The sequence below is a fragment of the Alosa pseudoharengus genome, unplaced genomic scaffold, assembly GCF_046254945.1.
Source record: "Alosa pseudoharengus isolate Yale_2024_CS ecotype anadromous, Long Island Sound unplaced genomic scaffold, YU_APseudo_1.1 YU_APseudo_1.1_scf_1, whole genome shotgun sequence".
Taxonomy (NCBI): Eukaryota; Metazoa; Chordata; class Actinopteri; order Clupeiformes; family Clupeidae; genus Alosa; species Alosa pseudoharengus.
The window spans coordinates 37,363,754-37,383,753 of record NW_027468564.1 but is presented as its reverse complement, the minus strand read 5'-3'; the positions used below and the strand labels follow the sequence as shown (position 1 = coordinate 37,383,753).

General features: G+C 42.3%; 1 protein-coding gene across 2 annotated transcripts in view; it reads left to right on the top strand.

Moving 5' to 3' along the window:
- The window catches only part of LOC143126835 (NACHT, LRR and PYD domains-containing protein 12-like), a 33,731-nt gene that overhangs the window by 10,168 nt on the left and 3,563 nt on the right, over positions 1–20,000 (top strand). For both annotated transcript variants that reach the window (XM_076288291.1, XM_076288290.1), the window contains 13 exons: positions 1,949–2,727; positions 3,297–5,097; positions 7,536–7,706; positions 8,095–8,247; positions 8,328–8,498; positions 8,804–8,956; positions 9,080–9,250; positions 10,033–10,185; positions 10,308–10,478; positions 11,084–11,254; positions 13,838–14,011; positions 14,126–14,299; positions 18,952–18,998. In XM_076288291.1, coding sequence (XP_076144406.1) covers positions 1,949–2,727; positions 3,297–5,097; positions 7,536–7,706; positions 8,095–8,247; positions 8,328–8,498; positions 8,804–8,956; positions 9,080–9,250; positions 10,033–10,185; positions 10,308–10,478; positions 11,084–11,254; positions 13,838–14,011; positions 14,126–14,299; positions 18,952–18,998 — 4,289 coding nt within the window. The remainder of the gene's footprint in view (positions 1–1,948; positions 2,728–3,296; positions 5,098–7,535; positions 7,707–8,094; positions 8,248–8,327; positions 8,499–8,803; positions 8,957–9,079; positions 9,251–10,032; positions 10,186–10,307; positions 10,479–11,083; positions 11,255–13,837; positions 14,012–14,125; positions 14,300–18,951; positions 18,999–20,000) is intronic.

The following is a 20,000-nucleotide window of genomic DNA, read 5'->3' as shown; positions in this document are numbered from 1 at the left end:
CACCCTCTGTATGCACGCCAAATTTTGTGGAATTCCGTTCATGGGGGGCCACACAATAAATTAATTTATGTTACTATACACCAACTGGCCTGTAGGTGGCCGGACACAGTTTTCTGTGAATATCTCGAGAACCGTAGGGCCTAGGAGGTCCACCTTTTTTATGTATGTTGGTCTTAAAGGGGCATGTCAACCCATCCCATTACCACTTATTTCATGTATAGCGCCACCTAGTTAAAAATTAAAAAGCAAAAAAATTAGGTGTTTTCATCACAATATCTCTGGCTGACAAGGTCAAAACTGCACGAAATTAAAAGTGTAGGATCATTATGACACCCTCCGAATGCATGCCAAGTTTTGTGTACTTTCGTTCATGGGGGGCCTTACAATAAAATAATTTATGTGTACATTTAGTGACGTACACCAACAAGGATTCCCGGGACACTGAAAGACCGGGGTACACAAAACTTGGTGGGCATGTACCCCCACATGGATAGCATGGAACCGTCATTTTTCGTTTTGATCTGTAGCCCCCCCGCTGGACTGGACCCCCGAAAGGAGGGTAGGGCAGACACAGTTCTCTGTGAATATCTTGAGAACTGTAGGGCCTAGGATGACCATTTTTTTCCGTATGTTTGCCTCCAGGGGTCATGTTAACCCATTTCATGTGCACACATGTGCACAAACAGATACACACACACACACACATACATTCACAGTAATCATACGTATGACACATACTCACACAGTAGACATATGTACGCTTGCATGCACAGGCACATACGCAGGCACACACACAAGCACGCACACACACACACACACACCCACACACACACACACACTCACACACACACACACACACACACACACATAACATAAACATACTGTAACACAAACAATCAAGAATTTCTCAGAATTATGAACAGGCAAAATGGGGGTGGGGTTGTATAAAATGAATTTTACATGTAAAATCTATGAACTAATCATGTTTTGGTACTTGTTGTCTAGCAGATACCAGTGAGAATTGAGTGTGGATAATGCAATTCTAGTGAGACAGTTAGAATCATATAGGCCTTTCAGCGTGATTTCTTTTTGTGGAAAAAATGTGCTGGACTGGGCGGCGGTCATATTTTGTACCGCTCTGCGGTACATCTAGTTTGTTTACAACTGACTATTAAAATACTCAACTAGAAAATACTCAAAGGCTAATGTTTTCTCTCCACATACTGTAGTACCGTGTAGGGAAAACAAGTGACTGTTTAACTCATCAATGCCACTTGAACGAAGTAGCCACACAGAATAAACATTATGCGTGCGTGTGACCGTGTGGACCCACTAGCGATCATGTGACTTGCTCTGCTGCACACAGGGGCTTCTCCAGCTCTGCTGCAGGGGCTTCTCTAGCTCTGCTGCACACAGGGGCTTTTCTAGCTCTGCTGCACACAGGGGCTTCTCTAGCTCTGCTGTAGGGGCTTCTCCAGCTCTGCTGCACACAGGGGCTTCTCCAGCTCTGCTGCAGGGGCTTTTCTAGCTCTGCTGCACACAGGGGCTTCTCTAGCTCTGCTGCACACAGGGGCTTCTCTAGCTCTGCTGCAGGGGCACACAGGGGCTTCTCCAGCTCTGCTGCACACAGGGGCTTCTCCAGCTCTGCTGCACACAGGGGCTTCTCCAGCTCTGCTGCAGGGGCTTCTCTAGCTCTGCTGCACACAGGGGCTTCTCCAGCTCTGCTGCAGGCACCTCCTGATCTAGTGGATGTGTGGGGTTTCAATGCGTGATATCGAGTGTTTTCCCCCCCTAAGTAATTTAAATAATATACAATCGATAATGTCAGTATGCACATTGTTAAAACAACAATCACAATATTATCTCCCACCCCTGAAATGTATATGTGCAGACACTGCTATTGGCTTGATGATGATTATGTGTTTTTCTATCCCTGTTGTGGGTTTAGGAATATTCTGGCCCAGGATCAGTCCACGTGTGGATTGTGTGAGCAGCTACTGAGGGACCCAGTCATCACCAGCTGTGGACACAGTTTCTGCAGGCAGTGCATCAGCAGCTACTGGAGCCAGTCTGGTCCATCAGGAGACTACTGCTGCCCCCAGTGCAGAAAGAGATCCAGAACACAACCTCTTCTAAACCCTGACACAATGGCACAACCACTTTCTACAACCATGGAACAACCACTATTGTCCCCTTCTACAACCATGGCAGAGCCTCACCTATACCCACCTACAACCATGGCACAACCTCACCTATACCCACCTACAGCCATGGTACAACCTCACCTATACCCACCTACAACCATGGTACAACCTCACCTATACCCACCTACAGTCATGGTACAACCTCACCTATACCCACCTACAACCATGGCACAACCTCACCTATACCCACCTACAGCCATGGCACTACCTCAGCTATACCCATCTACAGCCATGGCACAACATTCATCTTACCAACACAGTGAAATGGCACTTTATCTGAACCCATCTACAAACATGGCACAGGTTCCTCCATACCCACACACAGACACGGGGCAGCATCCTCAGTACTCAAACTCAGCCATGGGGCAGCATAATCATCATCCACACATCCAGCACCCTCTTTATCCACACATCCACACAGCACAGATCTCTCCACAGCCTCCCTTAGATGAGCACACAGTCATGAGAGGCAGCACCCATCTGCAAACTGAGCATGCTCCAATCAAAAGGGCCAAACTAACAGGTGAGTCTGGAATATATGTGTCCAAGAGCAGGACTTTTGCTTGGATAAAAATACAATTTATTTAAAAGAAATCAAAATGTTATACAATCTGTTAACTGTTAAGATAACATATTAATTGTATCTTGTACTAGTACTGTTATGCTAAAATATTGTATTCTAGATATAGTATAAGTATAAGTATATATACTCTTTTGATCCCGTGAGGGAAATTTGGTCTCTGCATTTATCCCAATCCGTGAATTAGTGAAACACACTTAGCACACAGTGAGGTGAAGTCCTGAATTTCCCCTTGGGGATCAATAAAGTATTTATCTATCTATCACTAATCCCTGCGCAGTGAGCAGCCTGCAACAACAGCGGCGCTCGGGGAGCAAATGGTTAAGTGTAAATGGTTAAGTGCCTTGCTCAAGGGCACTTCAGCCATGCCTACTGGTCGGGGTTCGAACCGGCAACCCTCCGGTTACGGAGGTCCGAAACGCTAACCAGTAGGCCACGGCTGCCCCAGATACACTGACAAATTAGTATTAGTGCTCATCTCTTGGTTTGTTTGTTTGTGTATTGCCAAACAGATGACAATGTCCTGACCAGAGTACTGATGACTCATAAAGCCAGCATGAAGAGGAGGTTTGAGAGCATATGTGAAGGCATTATACGGTCAGGGACTCAAACACTCCTGAACAAGATCTACACAGAGCTTTACATCACAGAGGGAGAGAGTGAAGGGGTGAATAATGAGCATGAGGTTTGGCAGGTAGAGTCAGCATCAAGGCCACAAACTACAGAAGACACAGCAATCAACTGTAATGACATCTTCAAGCCCTTACCTGGACAGGAGAGACACATCAGAACTGTGATGACCAAGGGGATTGCTGGCATTGGAAAAACTGTCTCAGTGCAGAAGTTCATCCTTGACTGGGCAGAAGAGAGAGCTAACCAGGATGTAGATTTCATGTTTGTGCTTCCGTTCCGTGAGCTGAATTTGGTCAAACATGATCAGTACAGTCTTCACAGACTCCTGCTTGACTTCCACCCTGAGCTTAGAGAGCTACAGGATGATGAATACAAAGACTGCCACATTGTGTTCATCTTCGATGGTCTGGATGAGAGCCGACTTCCACTGAATTTCCAAAAGAATCAGAAGTTGTCTGATGTGACACAAACGTCATCAGTGGATATGCTGATGACAAGCCTCGTTCAGGGAACTCTGCTTCCCTCTGCTCTCATCTGGATAACCTCCCGACCAGCAGCAACCAGTCAAGTCCCTTCTCAGTGCATCAGTCAGGTGACAGAAGTACGAGGGTTCAATGACCCACAGAAGGAAGAATACTTCAGGAAGAGGATCAGTGACCAGAATCAAGCCAACAGAATCATCTCACACATTAAGGCAACCAGGAGTCTCCACATCATGTGCCACATGCCAGTCTTCTGTTGGATCTCAGCCACTGTCCTTCAGCAGATACTGGAACAGGATGATGGGAAGGACGCCCCCAAAACTCTGACTGAGATGTTCATACACTTCCTGCTCATCCAGACCACCAGGAAGAACCAGAAGTATCAAGAGGAAAGTGAGACAGATAGACAGAGACTCCTGGAATCACACAAGGGTGTCATATTAAAACTTGCAGAGCTGGCCTTCAAGCATCTGGAAAATGGCAATCTCATGTTCTATGATGAAGACCTGAGAGAGTGTGGCATTGATGCCAGTGAAGCTTCAGTGTACTCTGGCATGTGCACTGAGATCTTCAGGGAGGAATGTGTGTTTTTCCACAAGAAGGTCTACTGCTTTGTCCATCTGAGCATCCAGGAGTTTCTTGCTGCACTTCATATGTTTGCCTCCTACTTGAGTAAGAACATGGAGGTCCTGAAACCATTTCTTAGCAGAAAATCCAGGTCTTTGTCAGATGTGCCTCTCGATGAGCTGCTGAAGAATGCAGTAAACAAAGCTTTGGAAAGCAAGAATGGACACCTTGATTTGTTTGTTCGCTTCCTTCATGGCATTTCTCTGGAATCGAATCAGAGACTTTTTCTTGGCCTCCTGACACAGACACACAGCAGCCCAGAGAGTTTGAAGAAAACAATCAAGAACCTGAAGGTGATGCAGAGACAAAATATCTCCCCTGAGAGGTGCATCAATCTGTTCCACTGCCTGGTGGAAATGCATGACTCTTCTGTTCATGATGAGATCCAGGCTTTCCTGAAGGCAGAGAAAGGTGCCGTGAAACAGCTCACACTGGCTCACTGCTCAGCCTTGGCTCATGTGCTTCTGATGTCTGATGAGGTGCTGGATGAGTTTGACCTGAAGAAATACAAAACCTCAGACGAGGGACGGAGGAGACTGGTGCCAGCTGTGAGGTGCTGCAGGAAGGCTCTGTGAGTAACTCAGAATTTAAGTATTGCGATAATCTATTTCATGTTCATTGTGTAGGGTAGTATTGATTCATATGCAAGTTAGAATTGGTATAACTAACAGAGAAATCTCAGATAAATTTGTACCGGTACCTGTACCCTCTATTTCAAAACATCAGGGGCCTCATGTACAAAGACTTGCGTGGATTTCATACTAAAACATTGCGTACGTGCAAACCTGAAAAGTTGCGTACGCACAAAAAAATCCTGATTTATGAAAATAAAGCATACGCAGCATTCCACGCAGCCTTTCTTTGTACATCCCAATTAACGTGAAATTAAGCGTACATGCACGAGCATTACACTCCACCCTCTCTCCTCCCTCAATCACACTCATTTTAATATGCTAACTAGAAGGCCACTCGAGAGCGCAGACCTCCGCGAAGACAAAATGGCCTATCCCGCAATATTAATAACAATGAAAACTCATTTGTGGATCCATTCATACTCGAACCTGCTCCAAATTTTAATAATTGAAATCATCAAATTAATAAAAACAACAAAAAAATTATCTCCAGCGAATGCGAGGTAGAAGTGTTTATCCGACGAAATGGCAAGAATCTTACGTCTTTATCATCTGTAATTAATAACAAAAAAAACAGTAGTGGCAGAGCGTAGCAGTGGCTAGCTATAAGGTCAGAGACCGTGGTAGAATTATTGGTCAGTCTGCAAGTAGGTGACGGGGTTCGCATAACTGGTTTGATGCATTGAACCATTACAACACAATTACATTAATTAAAAAAACATTACATCAATCGTAATGGTAGGCTGCCACGCATCGCGCACTCAAGGTGGAATAAACAAAGTTGATCCAGGCCACATCGCCACAACATTACGATTTCTGGATCATATCCCTATATTTGCACTCAAGTGTGACAACAATAATGCGAATGCTTACTCGAGGAAAGTCAAAGTATCCTATGCAGTCAATCACACTAAGGGAAATAGCTTATATCCGCACTTAGTCTATCTATTCTATATGTGTAGGCTATAGGTTTCACATTCCCTTTTAATTTGTATCCTCTAATAAGTCTACAGTTGTCATCACAGATAGGTTGTTGCATAACTTAGTAGAATTTGAGCATGTTGCATGTCCATTTATATAGAAACATAGGCCTACTTTCGAAGTGTTATCATTTTTAATAATCCACGTTTCACAATATACTGTGCAAATAAAGGCCTAGACTTGCAATCAACTAATGTTGTTGCGCTGCATTGCCTCTAAGTGTCGCCAACTGACGATACACATTGGAAATGTGCGTACGCCAGACATGAAGTTTGCGTGGAGGACCGCACATTCTCACGTTCAAGTCAGTCTTCGTACATCCGGACGTGAGCGTGAGAAGTGGCGTACGCAGCATTTTTGTGCGTACGCAAGCTTTGTACATGAGGCCCCTGATGTCCACCTATTTTGCATAGTGTCAGGATGTGGTTTTGAGCACAGACACATAGGCAGAGACCTGTCAGATAATACAATATTTTACTCAAATGAGGAGGCACAGGTCAACAGGAGCAAACAGTCAAAGAGGCAGATTCAGAATACAGTTCATTCAGCACAGGGAATTCAAGGAATTCAGTTCACAAGAAAGAAGTCCATAAATAAGTCTACTTGCAATGAGTAATCCACACGGAAGTTCGGCAGATGAACAGATTCCACCACATGAGCTTGACGAGGGACTGATAGATCAAGTCCAATCACTGAAGTCAGTCTCAGCTCAGCTTACATACTCAACAAATGAGTCAAGTGTTGAAACTACTCACTGAATCACAGGTAAACTGAGAAGCTCGGGCAAAATGTGTTTGAGAATGTCTCCACCTTGTGGTGACTATCAGGATCTGTGTGAGGTCTGACATAATAAATAAATTATTATATGTCTCAATGATAAGATACATGAGCTGTCCTGTGTTGTGTTCCATCATGAGATATTCCATCTCAGCACCAAATCAAATCAAACCACACATTACTCGGTTGGCACGTTTATGTTACAGTATTATTATATGTTTAACAGAGAGCCTTCCTCAGTATTGTGTTTGCATTATGATAATACTCCATCTCAGCACCAGCATGTTCTATGGAGGTGTATAAATGGAGTGTAAAACACTGAATAGGATGCTCTCCAGTCATTTAACATTTTTAAATTGTTAAATCAGATTTCTGCTCATGCAGCTCTGGGTTAATCACACTGATCAGTCTTTAGTGGTGTTGTGTCTGTGGTTGGGCAGCATTAACTGTGCATGGTATTCAGGGCTCATATATTATTCTCTCCTCTTACCCCCTTAGTAGTGTTGTTTTGGGCCTGACATACTGTATGTGGGGCAGTTATATTCTTTTTTTCTCTCACTCTTCCTGCAGATTTGAACATGACGCATTATCCTTTTATACTCTTTTGTCTCTCTTGCAGACTTGCTGGCTGTAAACTAACAGAGAAGTCCTGGGAGATTGTGGCCTCAGCTCTGCAGTCTGCAAACTCCCCCTTAAGAGAGCTGGACCTGAGTCAGAATGACCTGCAGAATTCAGGAGAAAAGCTGGTCTCTGCTCTTCTGAGTCCAAACTGCAAACTGGAGACACTGAGGTCAGATCTGTGAGCTGTGTGTGGTACTCATCCAGGCTTAGAAAACACTGGCAAGAGAAATTATACTGTAGATTGACTGATATGTTGATTGTTTGTTTGATTTTGTATGTTTCACTTTTAAAAGTGCTATGAGATGATTATTTTATTCTATTTTATTCTTTACTTTATTCTACTGTATTTATTTAATTAGTTTATATGTTGTGGACCCTCTTGTGAGTCTGAAATAAAGATTGAATTGAAATTTAATTGTAAACTATTCACATACTGTTGTTAACTATAGACTATGTTAAGCAGACAGTAACAGCATCTGTGTTTTACTTTTGAATTGATTTATCCTGTTTGATTTTACTATTTGTGATTCTCTGGTACATGGTTTATGTGTTTACAGACTTGTTGGCTGTAAACTGAAAGGGGGATTTCTGGCCTTGGCTCACAAGGGGGCAAACCCCCACCTAAGAGAGCTGGACATCAACGACACTGAGCTTCAGGACTGTGGAGGAGAACTGCTCCATCAGCCACTAAATCAAGACTGTGTAGTGAGGTCTGTAATTTTAGCACAGTGAACAGGCTGTTATAATAAAGAGGATGTAATGCTCAGAGTGTTTTCCTCTTTCACTGCAGACTTACCAGGTGTAAACTCAAAAACAGCTCCTGTGAGGTTGTGGTCTCAGTTCTGCAGTCATATATTTCTCAGCTGAGTGAGTTGGACATGAGTGGCTGTGATTTGCAAACATCAGAAGAGAAGCAGCTCTCTGGTCTTAGAAACCCAAACTGCCAACTGGAGAAACTGAGGTCAGTAATGGTCACACTGGGTCCGTTTAACTGGACCGAACCCAAGTGCGATTACTCCCCCCTAGCCCTGACCCAGCTGGTCTCTGTTCACATTACATTTTTGTTTGCGGACCTGGGTCCGTTTATGTCATAAACACTAGCTTCTTTTTACCAATATCGCTTGGCAACGTTTCAAAAACAGCAGTTTATTTCCTGGTTTTGGAACAGATAGGATTCAAACTGCACCGGAGTTCTAACAAACTGTATATGTGTCCCATTTAAATTATTACTATTTGCAATCTTCTGTTCGGCTTATTATTTTACAGACTTCTTGGCTGTAAACTGAAAGGAAGATTTTTGCCCTTAACTCTTCAGTGGGCAAACTCCAAACTAAAAGAGCTGGACATCAGTGACAGTGAGCTTCAGGACTGGGGAGGAGAACTGCTCCATCAACCACTGAATCAAGACTGTAAATTGAGGTCTGTAATTGTGCACAGTGCACAGACCAGTGCATTTTATTGGATCTAAAAACAGTTCACATGTTTTGTTATGCCATTTTGTGTATGGACCTGTTGTTTATAGTGTTTCCTCTCTCACTGTAGACTCATCAGCCGTGGACTCAAACACAGCTCCTGTGAGGTTGTGGTCTCCGTTCTGCAGTCATATATTTCTCAGCTGAATGAGTTGGACATGAGTGGCTGTGATCTGCAAACATCAGAAGAGAAGCTGCTCTCTGGTCTTAGAAACCCAAACTGCCACTTGGAGAAACTGAGGTAAGTCCAGTAATAATCTGGTAGACACAGAGTTCACAGAGGTCTTATCTACACATTCAAGTTCAAGTTAAAGTTGTAATTCCAGCCATATTTGTAAAACATCTACACTGGAGTGAAAATGTTTCTCAGGACTAGTGTGCACTTACAATCAGTTAAATAAAAGATAAAGTTTTTAAAACCAGCCATTAAGAAAAGGCAAGTGCAACACTAATAAAGTGCAATCAAGTGCATGAGTGCAGATCATTTGAAATATACAGACTAATGAGCAGAATAAATACAGAATGTTTTAAATCAGTACCTACGTATACAACTTGTGTGCCAGTTACAAAGAGCTTAACAATCGTATGGCCTGTGGGAAGAAGCTTTGGCAGCTTCTGACTGTTCTTGTGTTTCTGGAGCAATATCTGCTGCCAGACGGCAAGAGAACAAACAGAACATGTGATGGGTGAGAGGAGTCTCTTATAATGCAGAGAGATTTCTTCCTGCACCTGCACCAAATCCACACTTTGGACATGCAGTAGATTAGAAGACTGTCACTGTTCTTGGATGCTAGACTCAAGACATGACTTTGAGAAGCACCAGGGCTTTATTGTCAATGTAGATGTGAGAGAACTGGTCCCAGGTCTGTCTGTTAGTATACTGTAATAGTCCCTGCTGATGTGTCCCGTATAGAGCACTGTTAACTGTAGAGTGTATTAACTACGTCAGTTTTTGGACTATTAATATTTCCTCCCTGATTTCACTATTTGTGATTCTCTTTGACATGGTTTATGTTCTTACAGACTGGTTGGCTGTAAACTGAGAGGAAGATTTTTGGCCTTGATTCTTCAGTGGGCAAACTCCCACCTAAGAGAGCTGGACATCAGTGACTGTGAGCTTCAGGACTGTGAAGGAGAATTTCTTCATCAACCGCTGAATCAAGACTGTAAAGTGAGGTCTGTATTTTGCACAGTACACAGACTAGTGCATTCTGTTGGATCTAAAAACAGTTCACATGTTTTGTTATGCCATTTTGTGTATGGACCTGTTGTTTATAGTGTTTCCTCTCTCACTATAGACTCATCAGCCGTGGACTCGAACACAGCTCCTGTGAGGTTGTGGTCTCAGTTCTGCAGTCATATATTTCTCAACTGAATGAGTTGGACATGAGTGGCTGTGATCTGCAAACATTAGAAGAGAAGCTGCTCTCTGGTCTTAGAATCTCAAACTGCCACCTGGAGAAATTGAGGTCAGTAAAACTCTGAAAGAGTTCACAGAGGTCTTAACACATTCAAACTTTGGGCATAGAAGAGTTTTGAGAAGCACTTGCTCTGATCGTTGTGCCTGATTTGATGAGAGAGAGTTGACCCCAGATCAGTTCAGTGCTCCCTGCTAGTGTGTCCATGCACATATAGAGCACTACATCCACACAGGGAGCTGGGACACTGAGGTTGGGATGATTTGTGGGAGTCCATTTTCAGGGAAGCTGTACAAGACCTTAGCTGTATTATTTCATTTTTCACATTGTTTTTCTCAAGGTGATATTACTTCTATAATATTAATATAATATTAACATAAACCTAGGCAGTGGCCCAGCACATTGCTACAAATTCAACAAGACCCATTTAGAGAAGAAGCTGTCAGGCTACAAAGTCTGTAATTGCTGCAGGAGGAGGATTCTGTGATGAAAACTAATTTACAGCACAACTCCATTCTTACAAGTAGAAACTAATATTTTAATCAATGTCCTCTATTCTATCTATATTAATAATGTATTTTATAATGATAAGAATATGAATGTATTCATGCCACCATTCTGTTTTCTGACATCTGTCTCTTGCCCTCTCTATGCAGACTTGCTGGTTGTAAGTTAACAGAGGAATCCTGTAAGGCTGTAGCCTCTGCTTTGCAGTCCTCCATCTCCCTAAAGAAACTGGACCTGAGTCACAATGACCTGAAGGAGTCTGGAGTTCAGCTTATCTCTTTAGGACTCAGTAGTCCTCACTGTAAACTGACATCTCTAAGGTTTGTGTGCACACATATTGTGTCACTGTTGGCTGTCTGTCTGTAAATCTTTGGAATAAATCATCAGCTGCAGTATGTGTTAAAACAGACTGAGTCAGTGCCAGCTTTTGAAAACAAGCTGTGAAATGATGGCATCAGTGCTGCAAGGGACACCTTCCCATCTCTGACCTGCAGGATGCAGTTTTAGATCAAGTAAATTGTCATGTTGATATTAACAGTACAATACAGTAACAATATCCAGAGGTGATTACCAGGGTATTTAAAACTACATGCTTTAACAAGGCAACAGGGCCAGATGGCATGTCTGCTTTTCTTATTAAAACATTTGCAGAGGAACTCCCACCAGCCTGGCATCCACTCTTTCAGCTCTCTATAGATTCCCACTGTGATGTCGCAGCTCATAGGCGCGTCCTAATGGTGGCCGCTATGAGCTTTCATCTGCATTTTACCGTTTGAACTCACTCATGATGATAACTTCACTCCTGTCCTCCATTATTACATGTACTCATTGTTCATTCCCCACACTGTGTGTATTGTTAGTGTGTGTAGAAACGGCTGGGTGCACACATACTGAAAACCGCGTTATCAGCACCATGGACAAACTGCAGATTGCGAACGCTGTCAGAGCCAAGTTTCCGTCGTATTTATCAATTGTTCAATCCATAGTGTAAACTGCGCCTTTCTCTGCCCATAAACACAATTTACGAACGTCCACAACTGAATGGCAGAGCCTACATACAAGCGCAGTTGAATGAAATTAACTGATGACAACATGATGTGAAAGTGAAAGTAAGACATTCGAAAGGCCAACGAAAGTTAAGGTTGCTTTTGATAGTACAAAGACTTACAAAACTGGTGCTCTAAATAGCAATTCTGTTGTCTTTGAAAGGTTCTCTTATTGACGCATTGAACTGCAATTTAGATAACACCTGCTTTTACAAGGCGGAATACATAATTAGGCGCTCTTTACTCTTCCCCACCCATCTTATTATACTAAACTCCCACTTTCCCCTGGATCCTCCCATGAATGCATATGCATGACACGAAAAACGTGTCTACTTTGGGACTGCTTAATGGGACTGGGTGGGAGAGAGTGAGTGTCTACTTTGGGACTGTGCTTAATGGGACTGGGTGGGAGAGAGTGAGTGTCTACTTTGGGACTGGGCTTAATGGGACTGGGTGGGAGAGAGTGCTAGTTATGGGCTATTTATTGGGCTTTTAAGATGATGTACGTGTAATGTATGTCATGACTGATGACATACATTAATAAAATTAATAAAATTATATTTTTATTTACTCTATGTATAGCATATGTGCTATGTTCTGTGATGTGTTAGCTATGGCAGCTTACCCCTTATCCAAAACAAATTTCTCCCTTGGGAGACATAATTGGGGCAGCCGTGGCCTACTGGTTAGGGCTTCGGGCTTGTAACCAAAGGGTTGCCGGTTCGATCCCTGACCCAGTAGGGAAAATGTGGGCAGGGGAAATGGTTGAGCACTGCTCTCTCATGCCCACATCCAAAGCTGAAGTGCCCTTGAGCAAGGCACCTAACCCCTCACTGCTCCCCGAGCATCGCTTTAGCAGGCAGCTCACTGCTCTGGGTTTGTGTGTGCTTTACCTCACTGTGTGTACATTGTGTGCTGTGTGTGTTTCACTAATTCACGGATTGGGATAAATGCAGAGCCCAAATTTCCCTCACGGGATCAAAAGAGTGTATATATACTTATACTTATAAAGAAACCTTGATGCAAGCATTTCCGAATAGTGGAAAAGAGAAGCAAAAGTCAATTAGATACATGTAGACGTGTCTGATCGATCAGGAAGAGAAGAATTATTAGCCTTAAGCTAATTTAACCCCTATAGGAACATGAATTACTCCTGCTGCCCACAAGACACTACAAGACGACAAAAAGTTGTTTGCATGGCTGCAGAATGTGTAATGTAGTGTTTCTCCAGTCCATGTTGTTAGATTTTAGTGGTTTTCTGTTTGTCATTCTTTTGATTCTTTGTTTACTACTGCAGAAACTGTGGGGACAGGACTTTACACTTTACAAGACTTTACACTTTACAATAGCAAATGGTGTACCTAACTAATTGTTCCCCCACAAGAGACATCTTAATTGAATAAGGCTATATCACTACCCGTTTCCCCCCCTCCAATTTGACCCCAGACGTGAATGTATATTCAGGTATTATAATTAGCCAGGAGTTTCCTAGATCTTGGCTTCAGTTCATTACCTTGGCTTCACCTCCCAACACTGTGCTGTGCTGTGCATACAACAGGGCTACCAGAACTCTGTTGTTACATCCAGAATAAAGAAATATTTTTTCGCAAGCCAGCCTCAAGTTTTTACCTGCTCTTAACTACCCTGGAATCTACTCGGTCAACGGTGTCTCCATTTGGAATTAAGGAGACAATTTTAATAGCATTCTTCAATGTCAATGCTGTGTACATAATGTGAGTGCTACACACATCTGTGTCTGTGTCCATGCTCATGACATACAGTGACCTCATGGTGCTGAAGGATGGCCTGAAAATGTCCAGTGTTCAAAGACTGACCTTCCACTCTCCTTTGAAACAGGCTCAATCTGTGCCACCTCTCTAAAGCAAGCTGTGAAATGATGGCATCCGTGCTGCAAAGTGCACCTTCCCATCTGAGAGAACTGGACATGAGTGACAATGACCTGCAGGATGAAGGAGTGGAGCTGCTCTGTGTGGGACTAAGAGATCCACAATGCAAGCTGGAGACACTGAGGTCAGTAATTAGGAATGTTATGTAATATAGTATTTTACCCACCAGCAAATGGCTTGTATACCTTCAATGCATGTTCCTTCATTTATAACAAGGAAAGAGCATCTCTTGTTTCAGACTGTCTGGTTGTCTCATCACACATGAGGGCTGTTCTCTCTTGTCCTCTGCCCTCAAATCAAACGCCTCCTACCTGAAACATTTGGATCTCGGCTACAATCACCCAGGAGCCTCAGGTGTCAGAGAGCTCACAGACAGACTGAATGATCCCAGCTGTAAACTAGAGACGTTGAGGTGAGCTGTATTACATCTTAGTTGATTTCTAGTGGAGCTGTTCATCCATCTGTGTCCTGTGTTGGAGAGCTTTCTGTGTGGAGACTGGATATTCTGTCACGTTTCTAGATGATTCCCTCCCACATATTAAACTGGGGATGTTGTGGCCCTTTAAGTACTGCAGGTAAAAGTCCCCCAGATTTACACACACACATATGAGGCTTCTGAACAGTTTGCATTTTATTTAGAGCAAGTTCTAAAATTAATAACACAAGATAACCATGTCTGCCTGGGCTACTGATAAAGCACAGCTTGCACAGTGATCCACTGATGGGTGAAGGAGAACCAAGATTTTAACAATTAGTAGGTTAATGAAGATATACATAAATTAAGTTTTTCTCATTCACTTTGGTGCATTTCTCAAATTATTAACATTTGCACAATTGTTAGGGCATTTCTCAAAACAATTGGTGCAAAGCGTGCATAAGTTGCATGCTTGCAAAGTTATACCAATGAAACTGCCAGTGCAATCAAAATGACAAGTCCATTGTTTATGTCAAGATAGTGAAACTGTTTTGTCTTGTTGTCAATATGTCAGTTTACTCTGTAAGTATTTTCGGTTACACTTTACTTGAAGGTATCTACATGAGTGACATGACACGGTCATGAACGTGCCATAAACATTATAAACAAGTCATAAACATTTATGACAACGCTTCTGTCATTAAGTTGCGTCCACTGCCACATATAGAAGGGCTCATAAATGAATTAAATAGTAAATGAATGAATATATCTAAATAAAGGAAAAAAAAATATTCCTGGCCAGGTTATATTCTGGTTTGTATGCATACGAGAGTAAGGAAAGAAATTTCACTTAAAGGAGAATTCCGGTGTGATATTGACCTAAAGTGTGTTGAAAAATGATAACGAGTGTGAACGTATGTCTCATAGCTCATCTCGGCTTGTCCCCTGCACTCAGAAATCTGGCGCTAGTTAGCCGATGCTATCAACAGTTTTTTGATGGGGGTGCCTCGGGCATCGGCCTAGCCATGCAAATAAATCACTGTTTTACACCATTTACGAGGCTCAAAGTAGCTCCATACTTCATTGGTAGACTTCCGAGGGCCTAGACATTTAAAACAAGACATTGAGAACTTTAAAAAAGCACTGGTAGTTTATTTACAAGACGATTTATACAGACAGTACCTTGAGTAAGTTTACCGTTCGCCGCCATCTTGAATTTAGTCACGATAAGTCTGTGGAAATGCATGGATTCCAGTTGCTTCCAGAAGCAGCAACTGGAATCCATGCATTTCCACGGAATTATTTTTGGAATCTGATCCCTTATCATACCTGTTCATTCATACTTATCGCTCGACTTATCGTGACTAAATTCAAGATGGCGGCGATTATAATTTGTTGTAATACATTGAATTGTCATTTGGTTTTTGTCATGACAAGTTAGGGTTAGGGTTCATGTGTCTTGACAGTGTCATGTCACTCTTATGTAGATACCTTCAAGGAAAGTGTTACAGTATTTTTTAATGAAGAATACGCAATGCAGCACTATTTTCTATTTCAAAACTACGAAGTTACACTTTATTGTTTGTGGAGGGGGTTGATTGGAAGATAGTAGATATGTTTCAAAGTTTTTTTTCTGTTGACAGACATTGTGATAGCTTCTCCTGAACCACGAGACTACATTATCACAGACAGGTTTTGGTGTAAAATAGGTTTATTAAATCGGTGGATATATTCTGAAAACACCCATTAAAAAAATAACCAATATTACCGGTAATTACAAAAACAGAGCTGTGCACCACTGTACATTTTTATACATCCTGACGTTCCTGTCTGTCAAGTCACATATATGTTGATATGGTAGACAGACTATGATAATTCAACACAATTGCATGTACAGTAATGACACAAGCGATGCAGTAAGGACAATTCGTTTTATGGGGTAGGACTATTCAGCAGGGAACCAGTATAGTGCATTTTGACCAACATGATATTAGCAATTGACAATTAAAAAAACAGCATACATTTGTACAAAATGAGTTTCATGGATGTACTAAAGGAATTGTTATTTGTTTAAAATGGGAAGAAACTGCTTAAATGATGAACTGATTAGATGTTATGGAGCTTAAACAAACAGTTTTGAGAATTTCAGTTCTAATCTGAGAAATGTGCCAAAGCAACTGAGAAAAACTGTGATTTCCACAGGGGGCAATAAAACCCACTTCCATCACTTTCATATGTTTATATGTTCAACTCCCAGTACACACACAGTAAATGGATCACACTACACATTATTACACCAACTGGTTCAGCTCACCCAACCATGCCTGCCCAGTCCTGTGTCCTTCCAGCAGGAATGGCTCACACTGCTAGCCTGGGTGTTCCCATGCTGCCTTGCGCGCGATTTGATTCACGCTGCTAAGGCAGCCTGGAGACCATGGAGCAAATTTTCGCCTGAGATAGGGAACCAATCACAGAACAGGGGGGAAAGCAAGACGATGATGAGCTATGCACAGACGCATTTGATAGACATCCGTGGCACCCAATAAACGGATCTGGGCATTTTTTTCAAATACGAGAAAATGAACGCTTGGTTCCCAGACCACGTCTCATTGAGAAGTGGTGGCGCTAGCCAGGCTATCACACTGCAGGACCACCTGCTAACCTGTCTGGGGAAACTGGGTAAATGATCTGTGTTTGGGTCACACCGCTGTCTATGGTCAGGAGCAACAACAAAAGAGAGAGCCTGCACTGTGGGCAAAGACACAATGAAACAAAGGGCCCTATTTTAACGGTCTGAAACGGAAGTGTCTTTGCGCAAAACGCAATTCACTTTGTGGGCAGATCTCGGGCGCTGATGCTATTTTACCGGCGGGATATTTGACTGTTGCGCCCGACGCAAATCTAAAATGGGGTTAGCTAGTAGCTACATTAATCATGGGTGTGGTTTGGGCGTAACGTGCAATAAACCAATGAGAGCGTCATCTCACATTCCCTTTAACAACAGGCACGCTTGTTCCATAGCTGATTGCTATTATGGTGGCGTATTTGCCAGGCGCAGCCAGGAGCTTTCACAGCGCTATAATCACTGTTCAGTTGGGAACAGTTAGCTATTGATTTTTCATCTTGACAAAATGTAATACAGAATTGTCACAAAGACATACTTTCCGATGTTTTGGGATCATTCTCACTGAATCACGAGGTTATGAATGCATGGTGATATATTTGCAATGTACAATGTAATCTAACATTACCTCTCTATAGACAATGCATATCTTCTGTCAGTTAATCTCTTCTCTCCCGTGCTGCCGCTGGGGCATTTGGGTTAAATGGCATTGGCATGCAGTTCAACATCACGTCTCCTTAAGTCCTCTAACATTTCCTAATTTATGTCATCAACACATCAGTGATTCGTGAAAATGTGTACGCTAGATTTATGCTTATTTTTTCACATGGACACCACACTGATTTCCCTCGTGGTAATATTTTTCGTTGAAATTATGTATGCTTTACAGAAATGGGAACTACGTTGTATAGATGAGAGGAGCGAAGTGTGCGTTGCGCAGCACAGGCGGCCAAGCAAGGGCTTCGTTTAAGTTGACCTAACTTTCAACTCTGCACAGTATCCCATTAACTGCGTGACAGTAGACTATTTACAATATTTTCTGTAAAGCAGAGTTTGTAAACACGTTATCATCAACTTAATTCACGCACAACATTTATTTGAGCAGGAGAGAGAATAACAACGAATGGATGCAGCAACTACAGAAATTGTACAGAAATTGTAACCATACTTGCTGCTTTCTTGTACTATCTGTTGCTGGTTAACAGCACATGAAAAGCTGATTTAAGCTAATTCACTAACTCAAGGCCATCATGGATATAAAACGTTTTTTGAAAATAACGAAAGGATGGAGGGAACATAGCAAAGCTTGGAGTTATTTCAGATGGGCTACAACAAGGTAGGCAAAATTATGGTGCTTAAAACCTTACACAACGGTAAATTGGAACAAAACTAAAAGTAACTTTAGCCTTTATAGGGCTGTAGCCTATAAAGTTGTCCAGATTAATAGGTCGTAATTAGGCGTTGTTGTAAAGATATTGCATGTAGATGTTGTACTATATAGGCTACTAAATATTTAGGTCACCAATGCACGAACAAAACCGGGAAGTGGACAAATATTATCAAGACTTTGAATGTTTCCGTCTGTGCACGGGGGTGTCTGTAGATTGGTGTGCAACGCATTCATTCATGCAGGCCTGTGGTCATGCATGCGCCCTTAAAATAGTATCTGCATTTTCGCCACAGACTTTAGACCAGGGAGTTCCTGGTCTGTGGCGGAATTGTTTTCTGAAACTGCAAAATATCAACAGTGAACGTTTGCGCCGGAACACGCCCCGTCTTTTTGCTGAACCGCCCCCGTGGGCGCAATCGAATTCCCTAATTAATGGGACGGGTTCGATATGAGTCTGTGCTTTGGATAAATACACACTAACACACTAAATCCCTCCCTAAGTCACTTTACTTTTACTTTACTTTACATAGAAGCTACTCTTGAGAAATACCCTACTTGATACACAGACTCTGAAGTATATTATTGTATCAAACCAGTTGTGTTAAAACTGTGTTTTCTTCTCTCATCCTTCTAAAGGTATGACCATGGAGGAGAGTTCAGGATTAAACCAGGACCAAGAAAATGTGAGTGATTTTCCTGAAAAAGAGCCATACACATCATTTACATACACACAATCAGCCAAGGTCTGCTTTTATACTAAATGTCAATCCAATTATCCAAAAATCTAAAGAAAAATATTTGTAACATTGGCATAATGAAACAATAAAACCAAAACAAACTAGAATGTTATTGGTCCATAAATGTAAATATGAACTGGAGGAATATCTCTTTACTGTCAGAGATATAAAGCAGAGGCAGATCCTGACCTAATGCAGGCTCTGTGATCACAGTCTAGCCATAGAAAGAGGCAGACTAAGAAAGTCATGGTTGCCAAGACCGCAGAGAGTCTGTGGTCACTGTACGACAGGTGAGGTTGAGACGGAGGGGCACTTTCTTCTTCAATGTAAAAAATATGAACATATTAGAGATACCTACTTCGATAGATTTACCAACCTAATCCCGGAGTTCTGAAACCTGGGAGAACAGGAAGTACTGCCTACCTTACTGGGACAGCAAGGACAGACAGCAGCTCTTGCAACTAAATATGTCACTAAATGTCATAGAGCGAGGGACAGTGATTAGACACCATCACTATACACATGTACACCTATCCTCGCCATTGTGATCACCACACAAAGAAAACACTATACTCAAGCACATGAGATACACACACAAAACACACACCAGTTTATATGTTACATTACATTACATTACATTTTAGCCAAAGCGACTTACATATGTCAACTATATTACAAGGGATTACATTGTCCCCGGAGCAACTTGGGGTTAAGTGCCTTACTCAAGGGCACAACGGTGGAAGCCGGGAATTGAACCGACAACTTTCAGACTACTGCACGCTAGCCCAGCTCCTTAACCACTACACTACCACCGCCCATTTGTATACGTGTCTTATCTGTTGGATGGTCTGTATTGTATTGTTTGATGTCCTGCTTTGGCAATGCAAAGGAATATTTGTCATTTGACACACACAGACACACACCAAACACACACTCACACACTGTTAT